Consider the following 22,240-nt stretch of genomic DNA (forward strand, 5'->3'; position numbering starts at 1 on the left):
ATTGGGTGTGTCAGTTTTGGTTTTGCAAGCGTGCAGAGCAGGAGGCTCTGCAGAGCTCCACCTGTGTGAGGCAACACAGAGCCAAAAGACCTGGCACCACTCAGCGTACATGGCGGTGCATCCGCGCATGGTAACTGGTCCGGCTACGGACTATCTAGTTTCCCAACTGTGATTCGGAGGATTCTAGTTACTTTCTGTTTTGTGAGTACACTGAATATTTAAAGACTTTTGTTTGAACTTTCCTGGGTCACCGCCTGTCTGTCACACTGCACCAACCAGGCTGCATTACACTTCCCTTCCTTTTTTATTTTTATTTGGTTTTCTTTCATTGAAAACCGCAACTATGTTGATACTTTCCATCTTGGCATGTGGCCACCCATTTATACCCATACCCACATGGTGTGATTATTCCACCTGCTTGCAATTAATGCATATATTTAAAGGTCGACCGCACTCCACAATGGAAGCTGTGAAAGAGAACGACAGAGTAGCATTCGAAATGTGTTGCATTGCCCTCTACTCCCCCCCTTCGCTTCTCACTTTCCCATGCCAAGGCTGTATTTTTAACAATTTTTCTACGATTAAACGCATTGGTTTTACCTGGAGCTAGACCCTCTCCTTTGGTCTCTGCAATTTCTACGTCTGGTCAGGATGACACCTGGGCTCCACACACGAACCATGGCAGGTGAGCTGGCTTTCCTTTCTTTGCATTACCCAACACTCACTGCCAGGAGTGGTGCCCGCACTGCTCCAAACTGATATTTATCGCAGCATTTAGCGGTTTAGACAATCGCAGAATTTAGGAGGAAGGCAAAGGGAGGGATCCCCCGCTGCCCTCTGATCAATGACCCCAAGATGTCATCGAGAGCGGCCAATCATTGCCATGGAAACCCATTGCCATCATGAAAGACATCCGGGTCATGAGAGCTAGCAAACTCGTTACACCATGCTCAGACCATGATGTATCAAGTTTGTGTGTCAGTGCAGTGATGACAGTTTGTAAAGCATAGCAATGCTTCTGCTTTTTTAAATTCAACAAAAACGTTAACGGACGGCTGAAACATGGAAAAATTATAGCTAAAAATATGGCGATGCAGTTTTTGCAATAAAAAGAGCATTTTAGTGTGGGACAGCTGCCAAACAAATCTGGTATCACTAATCACAACGTGAAAAGAGGGATTTTTGGTTCTTACCGTAAAATCTCTTTTTTGGAGCCTTCATTGGGGACACAGGTAACCATGGGTGTATGCTGCTGTCGCTAGGAGGCTGACCCTATGCAAATAAAGAAGTAGCTCCTCCCCGGCAGCATACACCCTCTGACAGGCACCAGGCAAGTCAGTTGGTGCAAAAGCAGTAGTAGGAACAGGTAATATAAAACTCAACCCATCTACCAACCCACAACGGCACGTTAGCCAACACGGTACAACTTCAAGGGAGGGTGCTGTGTCCCCAAATGAAGGCTCCAAGAAAGATTTTACACTAAGAACCAAAAATCCCTCTTTTCGCTTCATTGGGGGACACAGGTAACCATGGGATGTCCAAAAGCAGTCCCTAGGGCGGGATATTCTGCAGAAAAAAAAAAAAAAAAAAGTTAGGTCGGCCAGTGAGAAACCGCTGCCTGCAGTATCTTCCTACCCAGGCTCGCGTCCGCAGAAGCCTGAGTATTTACCTTGTAGAATTTTACAAAGGTGTGAATGGATGACCACGTTGCGGCCTTGCAAACCTGCGAGGCCGAAGCTTGGTGACGAACTGCCCAGGAAGCTCCCACAGCACGGGTAGAGTGAGCCCTCACCCCCGAAGGGGGCCGCTTGTCTTGGACACGGTATGCCTCCAGAACCGCCAAACAGATCCAATGAGCAATTGTGGACTTTGAGACGGGGAGCCCTTTTCGACGCCCTTCCGAGACGATGAACAGAGGATCGGCCTGACGAAAGGAAGCAGTTCTGGAAAGATAAACCCGGATAGCCCTGACCACATCCAACTTGTGAAGAGATTTCTCCAAGGGTTGAACCAGGGAAGGGCACAAGGAAGGGAGGACGATGTCCTCATTTATGTGAAAGGCCGAGACTACCTTCGGCAAGAAGGAAGGAACCAGCCGAAGAACCACCTTGTCCTGGTGCAGGACTAGAAAGGGAGAACGACAGGATAATGCCACCAGCTCCGACACTCTTCTAATGGAGGTGATGGCGACCAAGAAGGCTACCTTCCAAGATAGAAGTGAAAAGGAAATGTCCTGAAATCGGTTGAAAAGGCGCACGCTGGAGGGCGTCCAACACGAGGTTGAGATCCCAAGGCTCTCGACAGGAGGATGATAATGGGGAGCTATATGAGCGACCCCCTGAATAAAGGTCCTCACCTGAGGAAGGGAGGCCAGGTCTCTTTGAAAAAGGATGGACAAAGCGGAAATCTGACCCTTCAAGGTGCTAAGGGAAAGTCCCGAATCGAGACCCGGTTGAAGGAAACAGAGAAGGGATGGAAGGGAAAAGGTCACAGGAAAAACAGTTGTCCTGACACCACCGGAAAAAGGCCTTCCAACATCTGTGGTAGATACGCGAGGAGGCCGGTTTTCTCGCTCTTATCATAGTCTGGATGACACTGAGAAAAGCCCGCGTCCTTCAGGACCGCGGCCTCAACGGCCATACAATTAAATTCAGAGACCGAGAATTCGGGTGGAAGAGGGGCCCCTGCGAAAGAAGATCCGGAAGTCTCCACGGAACGTCCGATAGCATGTTCACCAGTTCCGCATACCTGGCACTGCGAGGCCAATATGGAGCTACCAAGAGCACAGGGACCCCTTCCGACTTGATCTTTTTTATGACCCTTGGGATCAAGGGGAGGGGTGGAAACAGATTGGGCATCAGGAACTGGGCCCACGAGAGCGTCGAATCCGACAGCCATCGGATCCAGAGATCTGGAAACGTACTGGGAAACCTTGTGGTTTGCCCAGGAGGCCATTAAGTCGACGTCTGCGACGCCCCACCACTGGCAAATCTGGCTGAAGATTGAGGGGGAGGAGAGACCACTCGCCCGCCATGATGCCCTGGCGACTTAGAGAGTTGGCTTCCCAATTGTCCACCCCTGGGATGTGGACGGCTGAAAGAGAGGGAATGTGGCTCTCCGCCCAACGAAGAATTTTTGCCACTTCCGTCATGACTAGTCTGCTGCGAGTCCCTCCCTGATGGTTTATGTAAGCCACGGCTGTGGCGTTGTCCGACTGAATGCGGACCGGTTTTCCTGAGAGGAGAGACTCCCAGCAGATGAGGGCTAAGAAGATGGCCCTGATTTCCAAGAGGTTGATAGGGAGGCGCGCCTCCTGAGCAGTCCAGCAGCCCTGGGCCGTGAGGTGGAGAAAAACCGCTCCCCAACCTTGGAGGCTGGCGTCGGTGGTGATAACCTGCCAGCGGAGAGGGAGAAATGGCCTACCGTGCAGAATGGAGGTGGACAGCGTCCACCAAGAGAGACTGTTTCACCCTGGGAGATAGGCGAAACGGGCGATCCAGGAAAAGTGGGTTCCTGTCCCAGGCAGTCAGAAGGGCCAGCTGGAGGGGATGAGAGTGGAACTGGGCATAGGGAACCGCTTCCATAGAAGCAACCATTTCCCCAGAACCCTCATGGCGAGGCGAAGGGACAGAGGGATCGGGCCCTTTAGTGCTCTGACACCCCAATGAAGAGGAAGGAACTTCTCCTTGGGGAGAAAGACCTGAGCTTGAGAGATGTCGAATTCCATGACCAGGAACTCCAGACGCTGGGTTGTAATCAAGGAAGACTTCTCGTAGTTGATTATCCAGCAGAGGCGAATAAGCGTGTCCAGAGTAAGCTGGAGGCTCTGGCATGAGCCCTTTATCAAGAGGTCGTTGAGGTATGGGATTACCAGAATCCCTTTTGAACGCAGAATGGCCATGACAGCTGCCATGACCTTCGTAAAGACCCTGGGAGCAGACGCCAGCCCGAAAGGGAGAGCCGTGAACTGGTAATGATGTTCTTGTATCACGAACCGGAGGAACTTCTGATGCTGTACGTTAATCGGAACGTGTAGGTACGAAACCCGAATGTCCACGGAACAGAAACGCTCCCGGTTCCATGGACGCGACCACCGAGCGTAGAGATTCCATTCTGAAGTGCCGAATCCAGAGATGGCGGTTCAAATCGCTTGAGATCCAAAATTGGACGGAGAGAGCCATCCTTTTTTGGAGCCACAAACAGGTTAGAGTAAAAACCCGAAAACAGCTCGCGATAAGGGACCGGAACTACGACTACTGAGGCGATGAGCGAATCGACGGCCTGGAGAAGCCCTGGGAGGTCTGTTTGGGTGGACGAGAGAGCAGGAAACGTCTTCCTGGGGGCGAAGAAAATTCTATCTTGTAGCATGAAGTGACGATCGCCCTGACCCAGGCATCGTTGACTACAGATAGCCAAACTTCTGAGAACAGAAGAAGCCGGCCTCCCACCCTGGAGGGATTTCCAGGTGGGGGCGACACGTCATTTATTAGAAAACCTGTGGGCACGAGGTCCAGATGGCTTTGAGGGGTAGCTCTTAGCTCTCCAGCGCGGGGGAGGCCTGAAAGAAGGCTTTCTCCGGTCTCCTTGTGAGGAAGAGCGGTCCTGATTCGGGTTTCCTGCGGAGGTAAAGGACCGAAAGGACTGGGGGCCCCTCCTGTTGAAGGAACGTTTAGGCTTGGACTGGGGTAAGGAGGTACTCTTACCACCCGTAGCGTCTGAGATCATTTGATCCAACTGCGTGCCGAAGAGTCTAGAACCCTGGAAGGGCAGACCAGTGAGGGATTTCTTAGAAGCAGGATCTGCGTTCCATGCCTTTAGCCAAAGAACCCGGCGAATGGCCACAATGTTACTGTTAGCCCCAGCTGAGCATGCCGCCGCATCAAGGGAGGCATTCATGACATATTTACCCGCAAGAGAAATCTGATCCGCTAAATCAGACAGTTCCTCAGTAGGAGCAGAGGCCAAAATGCCTCTGCGCAGGGTTTTGGCCCAGGCTGACACAGCCTTGACTACCCATGAAGAGGCGAAACTAGGACAGAAGGAGGCTCCAGAAGCCTCAAACGCCGATTTGGCTAATGCCTCGATTTGTCTATCCGTGGGGTCCTTAAAGGGAACCTGTCACCCCGAAAATCCCGGGTGAGGCAATCCCACCGGCATCAGGGGCTTATCTGCAGCATTCTGTAATGCTGTAGATAAGCCCCCGATGTAACCTGAAAAGGGAGAAAAAGACGTTCTATTATACTTACCCGGGGCGGTCCCGCTGCTGGTCAGGTCGGATGGGCGTCTCTGGTCCGCTGCGGCGCCTCCTATCTTCTTTCCATGACGTCCTCTTCTGATCTTCAGCCACGGCTCCGGCGCAGGCGTACTTTGCTCTGCCCTCTTGAGGGCAGAGGATAGTACTGCAGTGCGCAGGCGCCGGAAAGGTCAGAGGCCCGGCGCCTGCGCACTGCAGTACTTTGTCTGCCCTCAACAGGGCAAAGCAAAGTACGCCTGCGCCGGAGCCGTGGCTGAAGATCAGAAGAGGACGTCATGGAAAGAAGATAGGAGGCGCCGCAGCGGACCGGAGACGCCCATCCGACCTGACCAGCAGCGGGACTGCCCCTGGGTAAGTATAATCTAACGTCTTTTTCTCCCTTTTCAGGTTACATCGGGGGCTTATCTACAGCATTACAGAATGCTGCAGATAAGCCCCTGATGCCGGTGGGCTTACCTCACCCGGGATTTTCGGGGTGACAGGTTCCCTTTAAGAGAAGCCACGTCCGGAATAGACAACCATCTGAGAGGATAGCCTGGACACAGGCGGGTCGACCTTAGGAGACTCGGACCATTTGTTGACAAGGTCGGAGTGAAAAGGGTATAAAACGTCCAGCCATTTCCTGCCAGGGAAACACTTACCAGGCTTTTCCCAGTGTGTAGACGTTGTGTTGTCAAACTCCCTGTGATTAGGAAAAACCCTAGAGCGACGTTTAATCCGTTTAAATGCAATGGAGACGTCCTGAGAGCTTGCCCCATCCTCCTCAAGTTCAAGCGTCTGAATAATAGCCGAGATAAGGCTATCGACCATATCCTGTGTTCCGGAAGTCTGATCTGCATCCGAGTCAGACTCCGACAGAGGTTAAGTCTGACATCCGCCTGCGAGGAGGGGGAACGGGCAGATAGAGGTATCCCGGTGTGGTCTGGGGAACTGGATCTAGATGGGGTCCTTTTTCTGTCTCTTGTCAAGTCTGCCTCTGAGGGTCTTGGACAGGTGTGAGCTAATCGCTGTGCGAGGCATTCGTGGCATTAGATAAAAGCAGGATACGTTCAAGTGCCTGGACCAGGGACTGAGATACCTTAGTCAGGTCTGACACTGATTGAGACATTGCAAAAGCCCACTCCGGGGGAGGGGGGTTGCACTCATCCTGAGACCTAGGAGCTTCCTGAGGGACGGACATGATGGGAGGAACGCAGGACGGGCAGAAAGAAGAAGGCTGACTTGAGGCCCACTTTTTCTTACAGTGAGCGCAGGCGTAGTGGATGACCGTAGTGGAATAGCCTGGAGTGGAGTCGGACATAGGTAGAGGTATTACCTTGTACAGGTGCGGAGAAGTACTGCCGGGAGGAGTAGAGCCCAAGAAAGCAGTAGCGCCGAGCCTACCGAAAAAAAAAAAAACAGCGACAGCCGCAGGAGTCTGTGTCACCCAAGGATCCTCGTGTCCCGCGCGATGCGAGGAGATGCTGGCGGGAAGAGGAAGTCAACCTGTGGAGCGCGGGAACCACGCGACGGAGGTGGGTGTGTACAAGCGCCGAAGGGGGGGGGGGGGGGGGGGAGAAGAAGAACGCCCCCGAGAGCGTTGGACTCCAGGAAAAGCGAGGCCGCAAGTATGCAGGGCGGGACAATGCTGCAAGGGGGAGTGGTCAGCTGGGTGCCGAAAAGCCGGCTGTAGAAGGAAAAAAGTGGCGCGCGCAGGTTTGAAAAAAGGGGGAAGATTAAGGAAGCCTGCTGTGCGGGCGAATGAAGCGACTGGGCGCAGAAATGACAGAAATCACAGGTGACTCCGTAAATAGCAGAGGCCCTCCTAAGAGATCGCTTTTGGGGGGGGGGGGGGGGTTTTAAAAACCGCAAAGCGGCTTGCCTTGTCAAAGTGCACGACTCCGGTCACATCCCCGGTGACCTTCAGGACGCAAATTGCTTTCACTATGTCTGCAGGCTGCACGCTCACACTGACTGACAGTCCCTACTTGTTACTAAATGTTGATTAAAGATTCCCTACCTGAGGTTGAGGAACGCATCAGGAGCCCTTGTCCGAGTAGAGGGTCCTGGGATGAAGTCCTCCTTCCCGCGCCACGAACTCCGGCGCAGAAGACGGCGTCCACCCCTAAGCAGGGGGAGAGGGTCACTGAAAGTGACCGCCATCTTCCTCTCAGCCCACTCCGAGGAGAGGGATGAGGAGGGGAAACGGGCCAGGACTGGCCACCGAAAAAAGGTCACCCTGAACACCCGAAGGGGTGACAGGGGACGAAGTCCTGCCCAGCGGGTTCAAGAGGGTGCGATGTGGGTGAAACCACACTGCTCTCTCGGTTGCTCAAAGTGGGGAAAACAGGGTGAGAAAAACTGCACCCTGTTACCCTGAAGAAAGTATCTGAAAAAGAAAGGGGGAAATGATTAATAACACACAAATCCCTGCAAAAGAAATACGGATCTGGGGTTAGATCCAGGTCCGCCTCCTACAGACACTAAGCAAAAACGGAGTTGCCTGGTGCCTGTCGGAGGGTGTATACCGCCGGGGAGGAGCTACTACTTCTTTATTTGCATAGTGTCAGCCTCCTAGCGACAGCAGCATACACCCATGTCCCTCCTGAGTCGCGCCGTATGGCTAAGCAGTACTGTATAGCCACATATGGGATATATATACACATTAATCAAAAATTCTGGGACAAATTTTGGTGCCATTTTTACCCACTTCCCAGACTGAAAACGTAAAATCTGGTGTTAAAAACAAAATTTTGGTGGTAAAAATGTAATTATTTTTTGTTCCTCCTTCTTCCTGCAGCAGCCGGGCGATGACATGTGCCCGCTACTTAAGGGAATGAATATTCACGGCCCTCGAAGGCTCATACGCATGAAGGTAAGTGAATTTTCATTCCCTTATGTAGCGGGCACATGTGATCGCCCTGCCGCTGTTGGCATCGGAACAAGAAGCTGCGAGAAACTGTCCCTGCGCTAAGTAGGATGATTTTTTTAATGTTTTTCTGATGGGGGCCATGCAGACCAGGATAGGGATAAGGGGGCCATGCAGACCAGGATAGGGATGAGGTGACAATGCATACCAAGATGGGGATTAGGGAACAATGCATACCAGACTTATACTCAAGTCAATAAGTTATCAGTTTTTTGTGGTAAAATTAGGTGCCTCAGCTTATATTCGAGTATATACGGTATGTTTCAAAAATTGTGCTGATGTAAAGTAGACCTGTGGGAAATGTTATTTACTATCTATTTTGGGTGACATAACTGATTTAATGGCATAAAAATTAAAAAAGTTTGAAAACTACAAAATGTTAAAAATTTTTTGCCTACTTTTTTTGTATTATTTTCACAAATAAAATGCAAGTCATACCGAACATAGTTTTTTCACTATCATGAAGTCAAATATGTCACGAAAAAACAATGCCAGAATCAGTGGGATCCGTTAAAGCATTCCAGAGTTACTAACGCAAAAGGGACACTGGGTCAGAATTGTAAAATTTGATTTGGCCTAGTCAAGAAGGTGAAAACATGCTTGGGGGTGCAGGGGTTAAAAGGACCAAAGCAGTTGGAAAGGGGGTCTTTAACCCCTTTCTGCCATAAGACGTACTATTGCGTCCATGTGGGGTGGGCTTTACTTCCCAAGGACGCAATAGTACGTCATATGCGATCGGCAGCGCTCACGGGGGGAGCGCCGCCGATCGCGGCCGGGTGTCAGCTGTTTATCGCAGCTGACATCCGGCACTATGTGCCAGGAGCGGTCACGGACCGCCCCCGGCACATTAACCCCCGGCACACCGCGATCAAAGATGATCGCGATGTGCCGGCGGTACAGGGAAGCACCGCGCAGGGAGGGGGCTCCCTGCGGGCTTCCCTGAGCCCCCCGCAGCAACGCGATGTGATCGCGTTGCTGCGAGGGTCTCACCTCCCTCCCTGCTCCCTCCAGCCCCGGATCCAAGATGGCCGCGGATCCGGGTCCTGCAGGGAGGGAGGTGGCTTCACAGAGCCTGCTCAGAGCAGGCACTGTGAAGCAGCCTGCACTCCTATCAGATCAGTGATCTGACAGAGTGCTGTGCAAACTGTCAGATCACTGATCTGTGATGTCCCCCCCTGGGACAAAGTAAAAAAGTAAAAAAAAAAAAATTTCAAATGTGTAAAAAAAAATAAAAAAAAATATTCCAAAATAATGAAAAAAAAAATAAAAATATTATTCCCATAAATACATTTCTTTATCTAAATAAAAAAAAAAAAAAACAATAAAAGTACACATATTTAGTATCGCCGCGTCCGTAACGGCCCGACCTATAAAACTGGCCCACTAGTTAACCCCTTCAGTAAACACCGTAAGAAAAAAAAAAAAAAAAAAAACGAGGCAAAAAAACAACGCTTGATAATCATACCGCCGAACAAAAAGTGGAATAACACGCGATCAAAAAGACAGATATAACTAACCATGGTACCGCTGAAAACGTCATCTTGTCCCGCAAAAAACGAGCCGCCATACAGCATCATCAGCAAAAAAATAAAAAAGTTATAGTCCTGAGAATAAAGCGATGCAAAAATAATTATTTTTTCTATAAAATAGTTTTTATCGTATAAAAGCGCCAAAACATAAAAAAATGATATAAATGAGGTGTCGCTGTAATCGTACTGACCCTAAGAATAAAACTGCTTCATCAATTTTACCAAACGCGGAACGGTATAAACGCCTCCCCCAAAAGAAATTCATGAATAGCTGGTTTTTGGTCATTCTGCCTCACAAAAATCGGAATAAAAAGCGATCAAAAAATGTCACGTGCCCGAAAATGTTACCAATAAAAACATCAACTCGTCCCGCAAAAACCAAGACCTCACATGACTCTGGACCAGAATATAGAAAAATTATAGCTCTCAAAATGTGGTAACGCAAAAAATATTTTTTGCAATAAAAAGCGTCTTTCAGTGTGTGACGGCTGCCAATCATAAAAATCCGCTAAAAAACCCGCTATAAAAGTAAATCAAACCCCCCTTCATCACCCCCTTAGTTAGGGAAAAATTAAAAAAATGTATTTATTTCCATTTTCCCATTAGGGCTAGGGTTAGGGCTAGGGTTAGGGCTAGGGTTAGGGCTAGGGCTAGGGCTAGGGCTAGGGTTAGGGCTAGAGTTTGGGTTGGGGCTAAAGTTACAGTTAGGGTTTAGATTACATTTACGGTTGGGAATAGGGTTGGGATTAGGGTTAGGGGTGTGTCAGGGTTAGAGGTGTGGTTAGGGTTACTGTTGGGATTAGGGTTAGGGATGTGTTTGGATTAGGGTTTCAGTTATAATTGGGGGGTTTCCACTGTTTAGGCACATCAGGGGCTCTCCAAACGCGACATGGCGTCCGATCTCAATTCCAGCCAATTCTGCGTTGAAAAAGTAAAACAGTGCTTCTTCCCTTCCGAGCTCTCCCGTGTGCCCAAACAGGGGTTTACCCCAACATATGGGGTATCAGCGTACTCAGGACAAATAGGACAACAACTTTTGGGGTCCAATTTCTCCTGCTACCCTTGGGAAAATACAAAACTCGGGGCTAAAACATTTTTTGTGGGGAAAAAAAAAGATTTTTTATTTTCACGGCTCTGCGTTATAAACTGTAGTGAAACACTTGGGGGTTCAAAGTTCTCACAACACATCTAGATTAGTTCCCTGGGGGGTCTAGTTTCCAATATGGGGTCACTTGTGGGGGGTTTCTACTGTTTAGGTACATTAGGGGTTCTGCAAACGCAATGTGACGTCTGCAGACCATTCCATCTAAGTCTGCATTCCAAATGGCGCTCCTTCCCTTCCGAGCTCTGCCATGCGCTCAAACGTTGGTTTCCCCCAACATACGGGGTATCAGCGTACTCAGGACAAATTGGACAACAACTTTTGGGGTCGAATTTCTCCTCTTACCCTCGGGAAAATACAAAACTGGGGGCTAAAAAATAATTTTGGGGGGAAAGATTTTATTTTTAATTTTCACGGCTCTGCGTTACAAACTGTAGTGAAACACTTGGGGGTTCAAAGCTATCACAACACATCTAGATGAGTTCCTTAGGGGGTCTAGTTTCCAAAATGGTGTCACTTGTGGGAGGTTTCTACTGTTTAGGTACATTAGGGGCTCTGCAAATGCAATGTGACACCTGCAGACCATTCCATCTAAGTCCTCATTCCAAATGGAGCTCCTTCCCTTCCGAGCCCTCCCATGCGCCCAAACAGTGGTTCCCCCCCACATATGGGGTATCGGCGCACTCAGGACAAATTGGACAACAAATTGTGGGGTCGAATTTCTCCTTTTACCCTCGGAAAAATACAAAACTGGGGGCTAAAAAATAATTTTTGTGGGAAAAAATTTTTGTTTTATTTTTACGGCTCTCCATTATAAACTTCTGTGAAGCCCTTGGTGGGTCAAAGCGCTCAGCACACATCTAGATAAGTTCCTAAGGGGGTCTACTTTCCAAAATGGTGTCACTTATGGGGGGTTTCTACTGTTTAGGTACATTAGGGGCTCTGCAAACGCAATGTGACACCTGCAGACCATTCCATCTAAGTCTGCATTCAAATGGCACTCCTTCCCTTCTGAGCCCTCCCATGTGCCCAAACAGTGGTTCCCCCCACATATGGTGTATCATCGCACTCAGGACAAATTGGGCAACAAATTTTGGGGTCCAATTTCTCCTGTTACCCTCAGGAAAATACAAAACTGGGGGCTAAAAAAAATAATTTTTGTGGGAAAAAAATTTTGTTTTATTTTTACGGCTCTGCATTATAAACTTCTGTGAAGCCCTTGGTGGGTCAAAGTGCTCACCACACCTCTAGATAAGTTCCTTAGGGGGTCTACTTTCCAAAATGGTGTCATTTGTGGGGGGTTTCAATGTTTAGGCACATCAGTGGCTCTTCAAACGCAACATGGCGTCCCATCTCAATTCCTGTCAATTTTGCTTTGAAAAGTCAAACGGCGCTCCTTCCCTTCCGAGCTCTCCCATCCACCCAAACAGTGGTTTACCCCCACATATGGGGTATCCGCGTACTCAGGACAAATTGTACAACAACTTTTGGGGTCCAATTTCTTCTCTTACCCTTGGGAAAATAAAAAATTGGGGGCGAAAAGATAATTTTTGTGAAAATATGATTTTTTATTTTTACGGTTCTACATTATAAACTTCTGTGAAGCACTTGTTGGGTCAAAGTGCTCACCACACCTCTAGATAAGTTCCTTAGGGGGTCTACTTTCCAAAATGGTGTCACTTGTGGGGGGTTTCAATGTTTAGCCACATCAGGGGCTCTCCAAACGAAACATGGCGTCCCATCTCAATTCCAGTCAATTTTGCATTGAAAAGTCAAATGGCACTCCTTCGCTTCCGAGCTCTGCCATGCGCCCAAACAGTGGTTTACCCCCACATGTGGGGTATTGGCATACTCAGGACAAATTGTACAACAATGTTTGGGGTCCATTTTCTCCTGTTACCCTTGGTAAAATAAAACAAATTGGAGCTGAATTACATTTTTTGTGAAAAAAAGTTAAATGTTCATTTTTATTTAAACATTCAAAAAATTCCTGTGAAGCACCAGAAGGGTTAATAAACTTCTTGAATATGGTTTTGAGCACCTTGAGGGGTGTAGTTTTTAGAATGGTGTCACACTTGGGTATTTTCTATCATATAGACCCCTCAAAATGACTTCAAATGAGATGTGGTCCCTAAAATAAAATGGTGTTGTAGAAATGAGAAATTGCTGGTCAACTTTTAACCCTTATAACTCCCTAACAAAAAAAAATTTTGGTTCCAAAATTGTGCTGATGTAAAGTAGACATGTGGGAAATGTTACTTATTAAGTATTTTGTGTGACATATCTCTGTGATTTAATTGCATAAAAATTCAAAGTTGGAAAATTGCGAAATTTTCATAATTTTCGCCAAATTTCCGTTTTTTTTCACAAATAAACGCAGGTACTATCAAATAATTTTTACCATTGTCATGAAGTACAATATGTCACGAGAAAACAATGTCAGAATCACCAGGATCCATTGAAGCGTTCCAGAGTTATAACCTCATAAAGGGACAGTGGTCAGAATTGTAAAAATTGGCCCGGTCATTAACGTGCAAACCACCCTTGGGGGTAAAGGGGTTAACAAGTGCCAGGCTGTCACAGCAACCAATTGACACCAGGTCATCAGCTGCCATATCACGTAAATGCCGTGGTCGGTAAATTGGAAGCGGCATCTAAATGGTGCCCCGATTGCAGAATAGCGGAGCATGGAGAAAGTCGAGCTTCTGAGTCCACTCCACATCCAATCACTGCAGCACAGATGTACAGTTACATTGAGACATGCAAAGGTTTACAATGGAATCTGTAACCAGGTTTTTGCTATCCCATCTGAAGGAAGCATGATTTAGGGGCAGGCAGAGGTCCAGATTCCAGCTATGCATCACTTAGTGGGCTGCTTGCTGACAGTTTTATAAAATCACTGTTTTAGTTGCTGCACATCTACCAGTTCTCTAAACACTGAGCTCTATGTAATTTACATATTTGGCTAATTTACAATCACAGACATAAAAGTACTACCTGTGTGATTATTGTGTCAAGGCCATTGGCTCCCCAAGCATAATCCATTGGATTGGAATGAAGAACTCCCCTAAAGGAAAAATTAAAGAAAAAAAAACACCACAGTAAGACAGGACTAAAATATTAAGTGCACTTGTTCCAAACTAAATATGATTAAAGTCTTCATCTGTAGGGTTCAGTCCTGTAACTAGTCACCACAGTAATGTCCAGTACTGTACCACTCGGTTTAGAAAAGTTTTAAATTATAATTTAAAATAAATAAAATGTGTTTACATTTTAATATATCCTATAAGGCATTGATGGTATGATTCCTAAAATGTCAGTGTTATTTTACTACAATCACACATCTGCTAGATTTTTTTCCCATCTGTGAGAAACGCATTGTTGATGGAGCTCTGAAGTACAAAGTCTGTTTTGTGTGCTATATCCATTACATACAGATCCCTATAAATTGTAATGGCAGTCTGATCCACAAAAAAACAAACAAGAATTGTACATGCTTTGAAGTCCAGAAACATTTTTTTTTTTTTTTTTTTTTAATTAATATGACTGTATGGCTGGCTAAAAAACTCTAGCGGTCCATGTACTGCCCCCCCCTCCCCAAAAGAAACAAAACAGCACACAGACATGATAGATCTTGTTGCGGTCGGAGCAGCTTCAAAACGACGCATGCTGAGGCATTCGCATACATCTGCATGGCCTGCGTCACCAATGTTAAAGATCGGGTACGCAGGACGCATGCAGCCGTAGGAGGAGGCAGTGGGAGGGGCTTCACGGAGGAAGGCGGCTTTTGTCCGCATCCCCGCCGAACGCTAGTGTGAAACTAACCTTACATGGACATGTGAATGCAGTCTAAGCGAAAATGGCAGACGAGAGGACAAACTAACCATGGTCCAAGTCCTAAGTTTGGCATTGCAGTAGGTGCGATGATCCCATTTACCAGCTGCTGAATGATCCTAGCAATGAAAACAAATTATATTAAACCAACATAAAAAAACAAAAAAACAAATCTTTCATGTCAAAAAAAAAAAAAAAAAAAAAAAAAGTAGAACGACAGTGGCATCCTGTAACTTCTGAGAAAAATGCAAGCTTCTAACATGACGTAAGCCAACAAATACATATTCTGAAGTTCTCACAGCAAATTATTTTAACAGAAGTGTTGCAAAATGTACGACTAAAATTTGTACCTCAGTCCTCATTTTTGTTTTTTTTTCATATAAATGTTTTAAAAGTGAAGTTCAGCGATTAATGGGCACCGTGTGCATTGTGTAAAGCATAATCGGAATATAGTGTGCGCTGCAGATGCATCTATACAAGTCAATGTAACTTATAGTTACATAGGTTATAAAATCATAGCCCACAAGGACCCTTGGGCTCACAGCAATAATCTCCTGGCTTGTATGGAAAGCATGTCCTGCAGATGCTCAGTACAATGTACTGGACAATAATATATATATATATATATATATATATATATATATATATATATATATATATATATATATATATATATATATATATATATATATATATATTTATATTTATTTCACACATACATACACATACAGTACAGACCAAACGTGTAGACACGCCTCATGTAAAGTTTTATTGGGATTTTCATGACTGAAAATTGTAAATTCACACTGAAGGCATCAAAACTATTTATTTCACACATACATACACATACAGTACAGACCAAACGTGTAGACACCTCATGTAAAGTTTTTTTGGGATTTTCATGACTGAAAATTGTAAATTCACACTGAAGGCATCAAAACTATGAATTAACATGTGGAATTATATACTTAAAGGGAGGGTGCCGTGATTTTAGTTTTTGTATTAATAATTATTGATTATATAATCAATTATTTTTAATACAAAAGTAAATGTACTACTTTAATACTTTTTTATTTATTCATTTTTACTTTTGCCACTGGAGGCCGCCATTTTCATTAGTGTGGGTGTAAGTGTCTGGGCACGACACTTGCACACCTCACTTACGGCAGCCATGGGCATAGGAGCCAACAGTCGGGCTCCGACCGCTTCTCCTGCCTCTCAGCTGTGACTTGGGCACGCCCCCTGGGCTGCTACGTCACAGCTGTGAGAGGAGATCGCGGCCATTTTGTTTTTTTCCTCTGTCATCGCACACACAGCTCAGTGTGTGTGATCATAGCAGGAGCTGCCAGGGAGAAGCTGCTACTGGGAAGAGAGGTTCGGGGTGAGTATCTGCAGCCAGGAGCTGTGATTGCAGCCTGTACTTAGTATTACAGCACAGGCTGCAATCACTGCTCACTGCCGACCTGTTCAGAGCAGAGCAGGGAGATCGTCACACTGCTCTGCCCTGACCATGACTCAGCACTTCCTGGGAGAGGACTGAAGGTAAGTACAGAGTTTTTATTTTCTTATGCATCTACCACTGCTACCTGTCCCTATATACCACTGCTACCAGCCCCTATATACCACTGCTACCTGCCCCTATATACCACTGCTACCTGTCCCTTATATACCACTGCTACCTGCTCCTATATACCACTGCTACCTGCTCCTATATACCACTGGTACCTGCCCCTATATACCACTGCTACCTGCCCCTATATACCACTGCTACCTGCCCCTATATACCACTGCTACCTGCCCCTATATACCACTGCTACCTGTCCCTATATACCACTGCTACCTGTCCCTATATACCACTGCTACCTGCCCCTATATACCACTGCTACCTGTCCCTATATACCACTGCTACCTGCCCCTATATACCACTGCTACCTGCCCCTATATACCACTGCTACCTGTCCCTATATACCACTGGTACCAGCCCTTATATACCACTGCTACCTGTTCCTATATACCACTGCTACCTTTTCATATATACCACTGCTACCTGCCCCTATATACCACTGCTACCTGCCCCTATATACCACTGCTACCTGCCCCTATATACCACTGCTACCTGCCCCTATATACCACTGCTACCTGCCCCTATATACCACTGCTACCTGCCCCTATATACCACTGCTACCTGCCCCTATATACCACTGCTACCTGCCTCTATATACCATCTACCACTGCTGCCTGCCTCTGTATACCACCTACCACTGCTGCCTGCCTCTATATACCATCTACCACTGCTGCCTGCCTCTATATACCATCTACCACTGCTGCCTCTGTCCTGTGTAGCTAATCTAGTCCTGTGTTAGCTATCCTGTCCTGTGTACAGTATCACACAAGATAGGATTAGATACACGGCGCAGCACAGTATCACACAGGACAGGATTAGATACACGGCTCAGCAGTCAGTATCTAATCCTCTCCTATGCACTCCTCTCACCCCTGCGTGTCTTTCCCCATTGTGGTTTATTATTTTTGTTGTGGGAGATGAGGGAGTCGAGGATTATGCGTTCGGTATGGTATAAAAAAAGATTAATAAAGGACTTTATTCTGGCCGAGTCTTTATTTACAATACATGTGAGATCTATGTGGCGGCATTATGGGTGATCTATATGGCAGTATTATGTGAGAAGCATATGGTGGTATGTGAGAACACTGACGGTATTATGTGTGATCTATATGGCGGTATGTGAGAACACTGGCGGTATTATGTGTGATCTATATGGTGGTATTATGTGAGAACTGTATGACAGTATTGTGTGATCTATGTGATAGTATTGTGTGTGATCTATATGGCGGTATTATGTGAGAACACTATGGCAGTATTATCTTCAGAAAGCGGACCCATTCTATGGTGGTTCTGGCTGAGCACCTGCACGCGGGTCTGGGGTAATAGAGGGGACAGCGTGACCTCCAGTTAGGTGCAGTCAGGGGAAGGCTGGTGAGGCAGCTGAAGAGAAGCGTCTCATTTTTATCGTTACTATATGTCTACATTTCCTTCCCAGCGTCACCCCGTACTTCGCCTGTCGCCTCGCTTTCACACATCGCCAGGACAGGATGGAGAAGACAGGATCTGAGGAGGGGAATGGGGTCTGTATGCAAAGTCTGGATCAGACCAGGCCATCAATCAGCAGAAATGTTTCCTGGATTTCTGTGGAGCAGACGGTCCATCCATATGTATAAAAGACAGCGCGCTATGTACAATCCCTGTCTGCTCCGCGCACCAAACAGGGGGCCCCTATAGACCAGCACACTGCTCTCCTGAAATACTCTGTGCTGCTGTCACCCTGCTCCCTCCACCACATATCTCCCAGAATCCTTTTGCTGCCTGCCATCCTCGGTGACTGTCTACTTGTCAGTATAAGGCTGCCTTCACACTATCAATATTTGGTTTGTATTTTAACTCAGTATTTGTAAGCCAAAACCAGGAGTGGGTGATAAATGCAGAAGTGCATATGTTTCTATTATACTTTTCCTCTATTTGTTCCACTCCTGGTTTTGGCTTACAAATACTGAGGTAAAATACTGACCAAATACTGATAGTGTGACGGCAGCCTTACTCTGCAGTCACCAACAAAATGGCTGCTCACTGGGTTCCTGAATATCATCCTCTCTAATCCCTTAGCAAACACCCATAAGGGGAGGAGAGGAGACATCACACAGGTCAGCAGACTCCGCCCATAATTACTGCAGTGCAGTAATGTGAGCTATTTGTACACTAGGTTTTTCTGAAATTTCAGCAGCTGCTCCCCCTAGTGTTTAAAAGTGGAAATTCCAAAACTTTTCAAATTATTTTTCATATTTTACTAAATTATAAACAAATGATAATATTTTTTAAGAAAATGTAATCATTAATTCTTTACATTTTTACAATTTCTGAAAAAAATTTTTTTTGATGGCACCTTCCCTTTAACCCCTCTGTGACCTTAGACGTACTATCCCGTCGAGGTGCCCTGGGCTTATCTGACCCTGGACGGGATAGTACGTCATAGCCGATCGGCCGCGCTCACGGGGGGAGCGCGGCCGAGTGTCAGCTGCTTATCGCAGCTGACATCCGGCACTATGTGCCAGGAGCGGTCACGGACCGCCCCCGGCACATTAACCCCTGGCACACCGCGATCAAAGATGATCGCGATGTGCCGGCGGTGCAGGGAAGCACCGCGCAGGGAGGGGGCTCCCTGCGGGCTTCCCTGAGACCCCCGCGATGTGATCGCGTTGCTGCGAGGGTCTCACCTCCCTCCCTGCTCCCTCTAGCCCCGGATCCAAGATGGCCGCGGATCCGGGTCCTGCAGGGAGGGAGGTGGCTTCACAGAGCATGCTCAGAGCAGGCACTGTGAAGCCTGCAGCGCTGCATGTCAGATCAGTGATCTGACAGAGTGCTGTGCAAACTGTCAGATCACTGATCTGTGATGTCCCCCCCTGGGACAAAGTAAAAAAGTAAAAAAAAAATTTTCCAAATGTGTAAAAAAAATAAAAAAAAATATTCCAAAATAATGAAAAAAAAAAAATATTATTCCCATAAATACATTTCTTCATCTAAATAAAAAAAAAACCAATAAAAGTACACATATTTAGTATCGCCGCGTCCGTAACGACCCGACCTATAAAACTGTCCCACTAGTTAACCCCTTCAGTAAACACCGTAAGAAAAAAAAAAAAAAAAAACGAGGCAAAAAACAACGCTTTATTATCATACCGCCAAACAAAAAGTGGAATAACACGCGATCAAAAGGACAGATATAAATAACCATGGTACCGCTGAAAGCGTCATATTGTCCCGCAAAAAAAAGAGCCGCCATACAGCATCATCAGCAAAAAAATAAAAAAAGTTATAGTCCTGAGAATAAAGCGATGCAAAAATAATTATTTTTTCTGTAAAATAGTTTTTATCGTATAAAAGCGCCAAACCATAAAAAAATGATATAAATGAGGTATCGCTGTAATCGTACTGACCTGAAGAATAAAACTGATTTATCAATTTTACCAAACGCGGAACGGTATAAACGCCTCCCCCAATAGAAATTCATGAATAGCTGGCTTTTGGTCATTCTTCCTCACAAAAATCGGAATAAAAAGCGATCAAAAAATGTCACGTGCCCAAAAATGTTTTCAATAAAAACGTCAACTCGTCCCGCAAAAAACAAGACCTCACATGACTCTGTGGACCAAAATATGGAAAAATTATAGCTCTCAAAATGTGGTATTGCAAAAAATATTTTTTGCAATAAAAAGGGTCTTTCAGTGTGTGACGGCTGCCAATCATAAAAATCCGCTAAAAAACTCGCTATAAAAGTAAATCAAACCCCCCTTCATCACCCCCTTACTTAGGGAAAAATAAAAAAAAAATGTATTTATTTCCATTTTCCCATTAGGGTTAGGGCTAGGGTTAGGGTTAGGGCTGGGGCTAGGGCTAGGGTTAGGGCTAGGGTTGGGGCTAGGGTTGGGGCTAGGGTTGGGGTTACAGTTAGGGTTGGGGCTAAAGTTAGGGTTAGGGTTTAGATTACATTTACAGTTGGGAATAGGGTTGGGATTAGGGTTACCGTTGGAATTAGGGTTAGGGGTGTGTTTAGATTAGGGTTTCAGTTATAATTGGGGGGTTTCCACTGTTTCGGCACATCAGGGGCTCTCCAAACACGACATGGCGTCCGATCTAAATTCCAGCCAATTCTGCGTTGAAAAAGTAAAACAGTGCTCCTTCCCTTCCGAGCTCTCCTGTGTGCCCAAACAGGGGTTTACCCCAACATATGGGGTATCAGCGTACTCAGGACAAATTGGACAACAACTTTTGTGGACCAATTTCTCCTGTTACCCTTGGGAAAATACAAAACTGGGGGCTAAAAAATAATTTTTGTGGGAAAACAAAAAGATTTTTTATTTTCACGGCTCTGCGTTATAAACTGTAGATAAGTTCATTGAGGGGTCTAGTTTCCAATATGGGGTCACTTGTGGGGGGTTTCTACTGTTTAGGTACATTAGGGGCTCTGCAAACGCAATGTGACGCCTGCAGACCATTCCATCTAAGTCTGCATTCCAAATGGCGCTCCTTCCCTTCCGAACCCTCCCATGCGCCCAAACGGTGGTTCCCCCCCACATATGGGGTATCAGCGTACTCAGGACAAATTGGACAACAACTTTTGGGGTCCAATTTCTCCTGTTACCCTAGGGAAAATACATAACTGGGGGCTAAAAAATAATTTTTGTGGGAAACAAATTTTGTTTTATTTTTATGGCTCTGCATTATAAACTTCTGTGAAGCCCTTGGTGGGTCAAAGTGCTCACCACACATCCAGATAAGTTCCTTAGGGGGTCTACTTTCCAAAATGGTGTCACTTGTGGGGGGTTTCAATGTTTAGGCACATCAGTGGCTCTCCAAACGCAACATGGCGTCCCATCTCAATTCCTGTCAATTTTGCATTGAAAAGTCAAATAGCGCTCCTTCCCTTCCGAGCTCTCCCATGCGCCCAAACAGTGGTTTACTGCCACATATGGGGTATCAGCGTACTCAGGACAAATTGGACAACAACTTTTTGGGTCCAATTTCTCCTGTTACCCTTGGTAAAATAAAACAAATTGGAGCTGAAGTAAATTTTTTGTGTAAAAAAGTTAAATGTTCATTTTTATTTAAACATTCCAAAAATTCCTATTAAACACCTGAAGGGTTAATAAACTTCTTGAATGTGGTTTTGAGCACCTTGAGGGGTGCAGTTTTTAGAATGGTGTCACACTTGGGCATTTTCTATCATATAGACCCCTCAAAATGACTTCAAATGAGACGTGGTCCCTAAAAAAAAAATGGTGTTGTAAAAATGAGAAATTGCTGGTCAACTTTTAACCCTTATAACTCCCTAACAAAAAAAAAAATTGGTTCCAAAATTATGCTGATGTAAAGGAGACATGTGGGAAATGTTACTTATTAAGTATTTTGTGTGACATATCTCTGTGATTTAATTGCATAAAAATTCAAAGTTTGAAAATTGCGAAATTTTCAAAATTTTCGCCAAATTTCCGTTTTTTTCACAAATAAACGCAGGTACTATCAAAGAAATTTTACCACTATCACGAAGGACAATATGTCACGAGAAAACAATGTCAGAATCACCAGGATCCGTTGAAGCGTTTCGGAGTTATAACCTCATAAAGGGACAGTGGTCAGAATTGTAAAAATTGGCCTGGTCATTGACGTGCAAACCACCCTTGGGGGTAAAGGGGTTAACAAAAAAGTGTGAAACAACTGAAATTATGTCTTATATTCTAGGTTCTTCAAAGTAGCCACCTTTTGCTTTGATGACTGCTTTGCACACTCTTGGCATTCTCTTGATGACCTTCAAGAGGTTGTCACTGGGAATGGTTTTCACTTCACAGGTGTGCCCTGTAAGGTTTAATAAGTGGGATTTCTTGCCTTATAAATGGGGTTGGGACCATCAGTTGTGTTGTGCAGAAGTCTGGTGGAGACACAGCTGATAGTCCTACTGAATAGACTGTTAGAATTTGTATTATGGCAAGAAAAAAGCAGCTAAGTAATGAAAAACGAGTGGCCATCATTACTTTAAGAAATGAAG

General features: G+C 45.9%; 1 protein-coding gene across 2 annotated transcripts in view; it reads right to left on the minus strand.

Annotated features, from left to right (window-relative positions):
• The window catches only part of RNF126 (ring finger protein 126), a 78,631-nt gene that overhangs the window by 33,588 nt on the left and 22,803 nt on the right, over positions 1-22,240 (minus strand). For both annotated transcript variants that reach the window (XR_011321614.1, XM_069767834.1), the window contains exons 5-6: positions 14,678-14,746; positions 13,791-13,860 (exon numbers count right to left, since the gene is read on the minus strand). Coding sequence is in view for 1 of the 2 variants with exons in the window: in XM_069767834.1 (XP_069623935.1) it covers positions 13,791-13,860; positions 14,678-14,746 (139 nt within the window). In the remaining variant the exon portion in view is untranslated. The remainder of the gene's footprint in view (positions 1-13,790; positions 13,861-14,677; positions 14,747-22,240) is intronic.

The sequence above is a fragment of the Ranitomeya imitator genome, chromosome 1 (genome assembly GCF_032444005.1).
Source record: "Ranitomeya imitator isolate aRanImi1 chromosome 1, aRanImi1.pri, whole genome shotgun sequence".
NCBI lineage: Eukaryota > Metazoa > Chordata > Amphibia > Anura > Dendrobatidae > Ranitomeya > Ranitomeya imitator.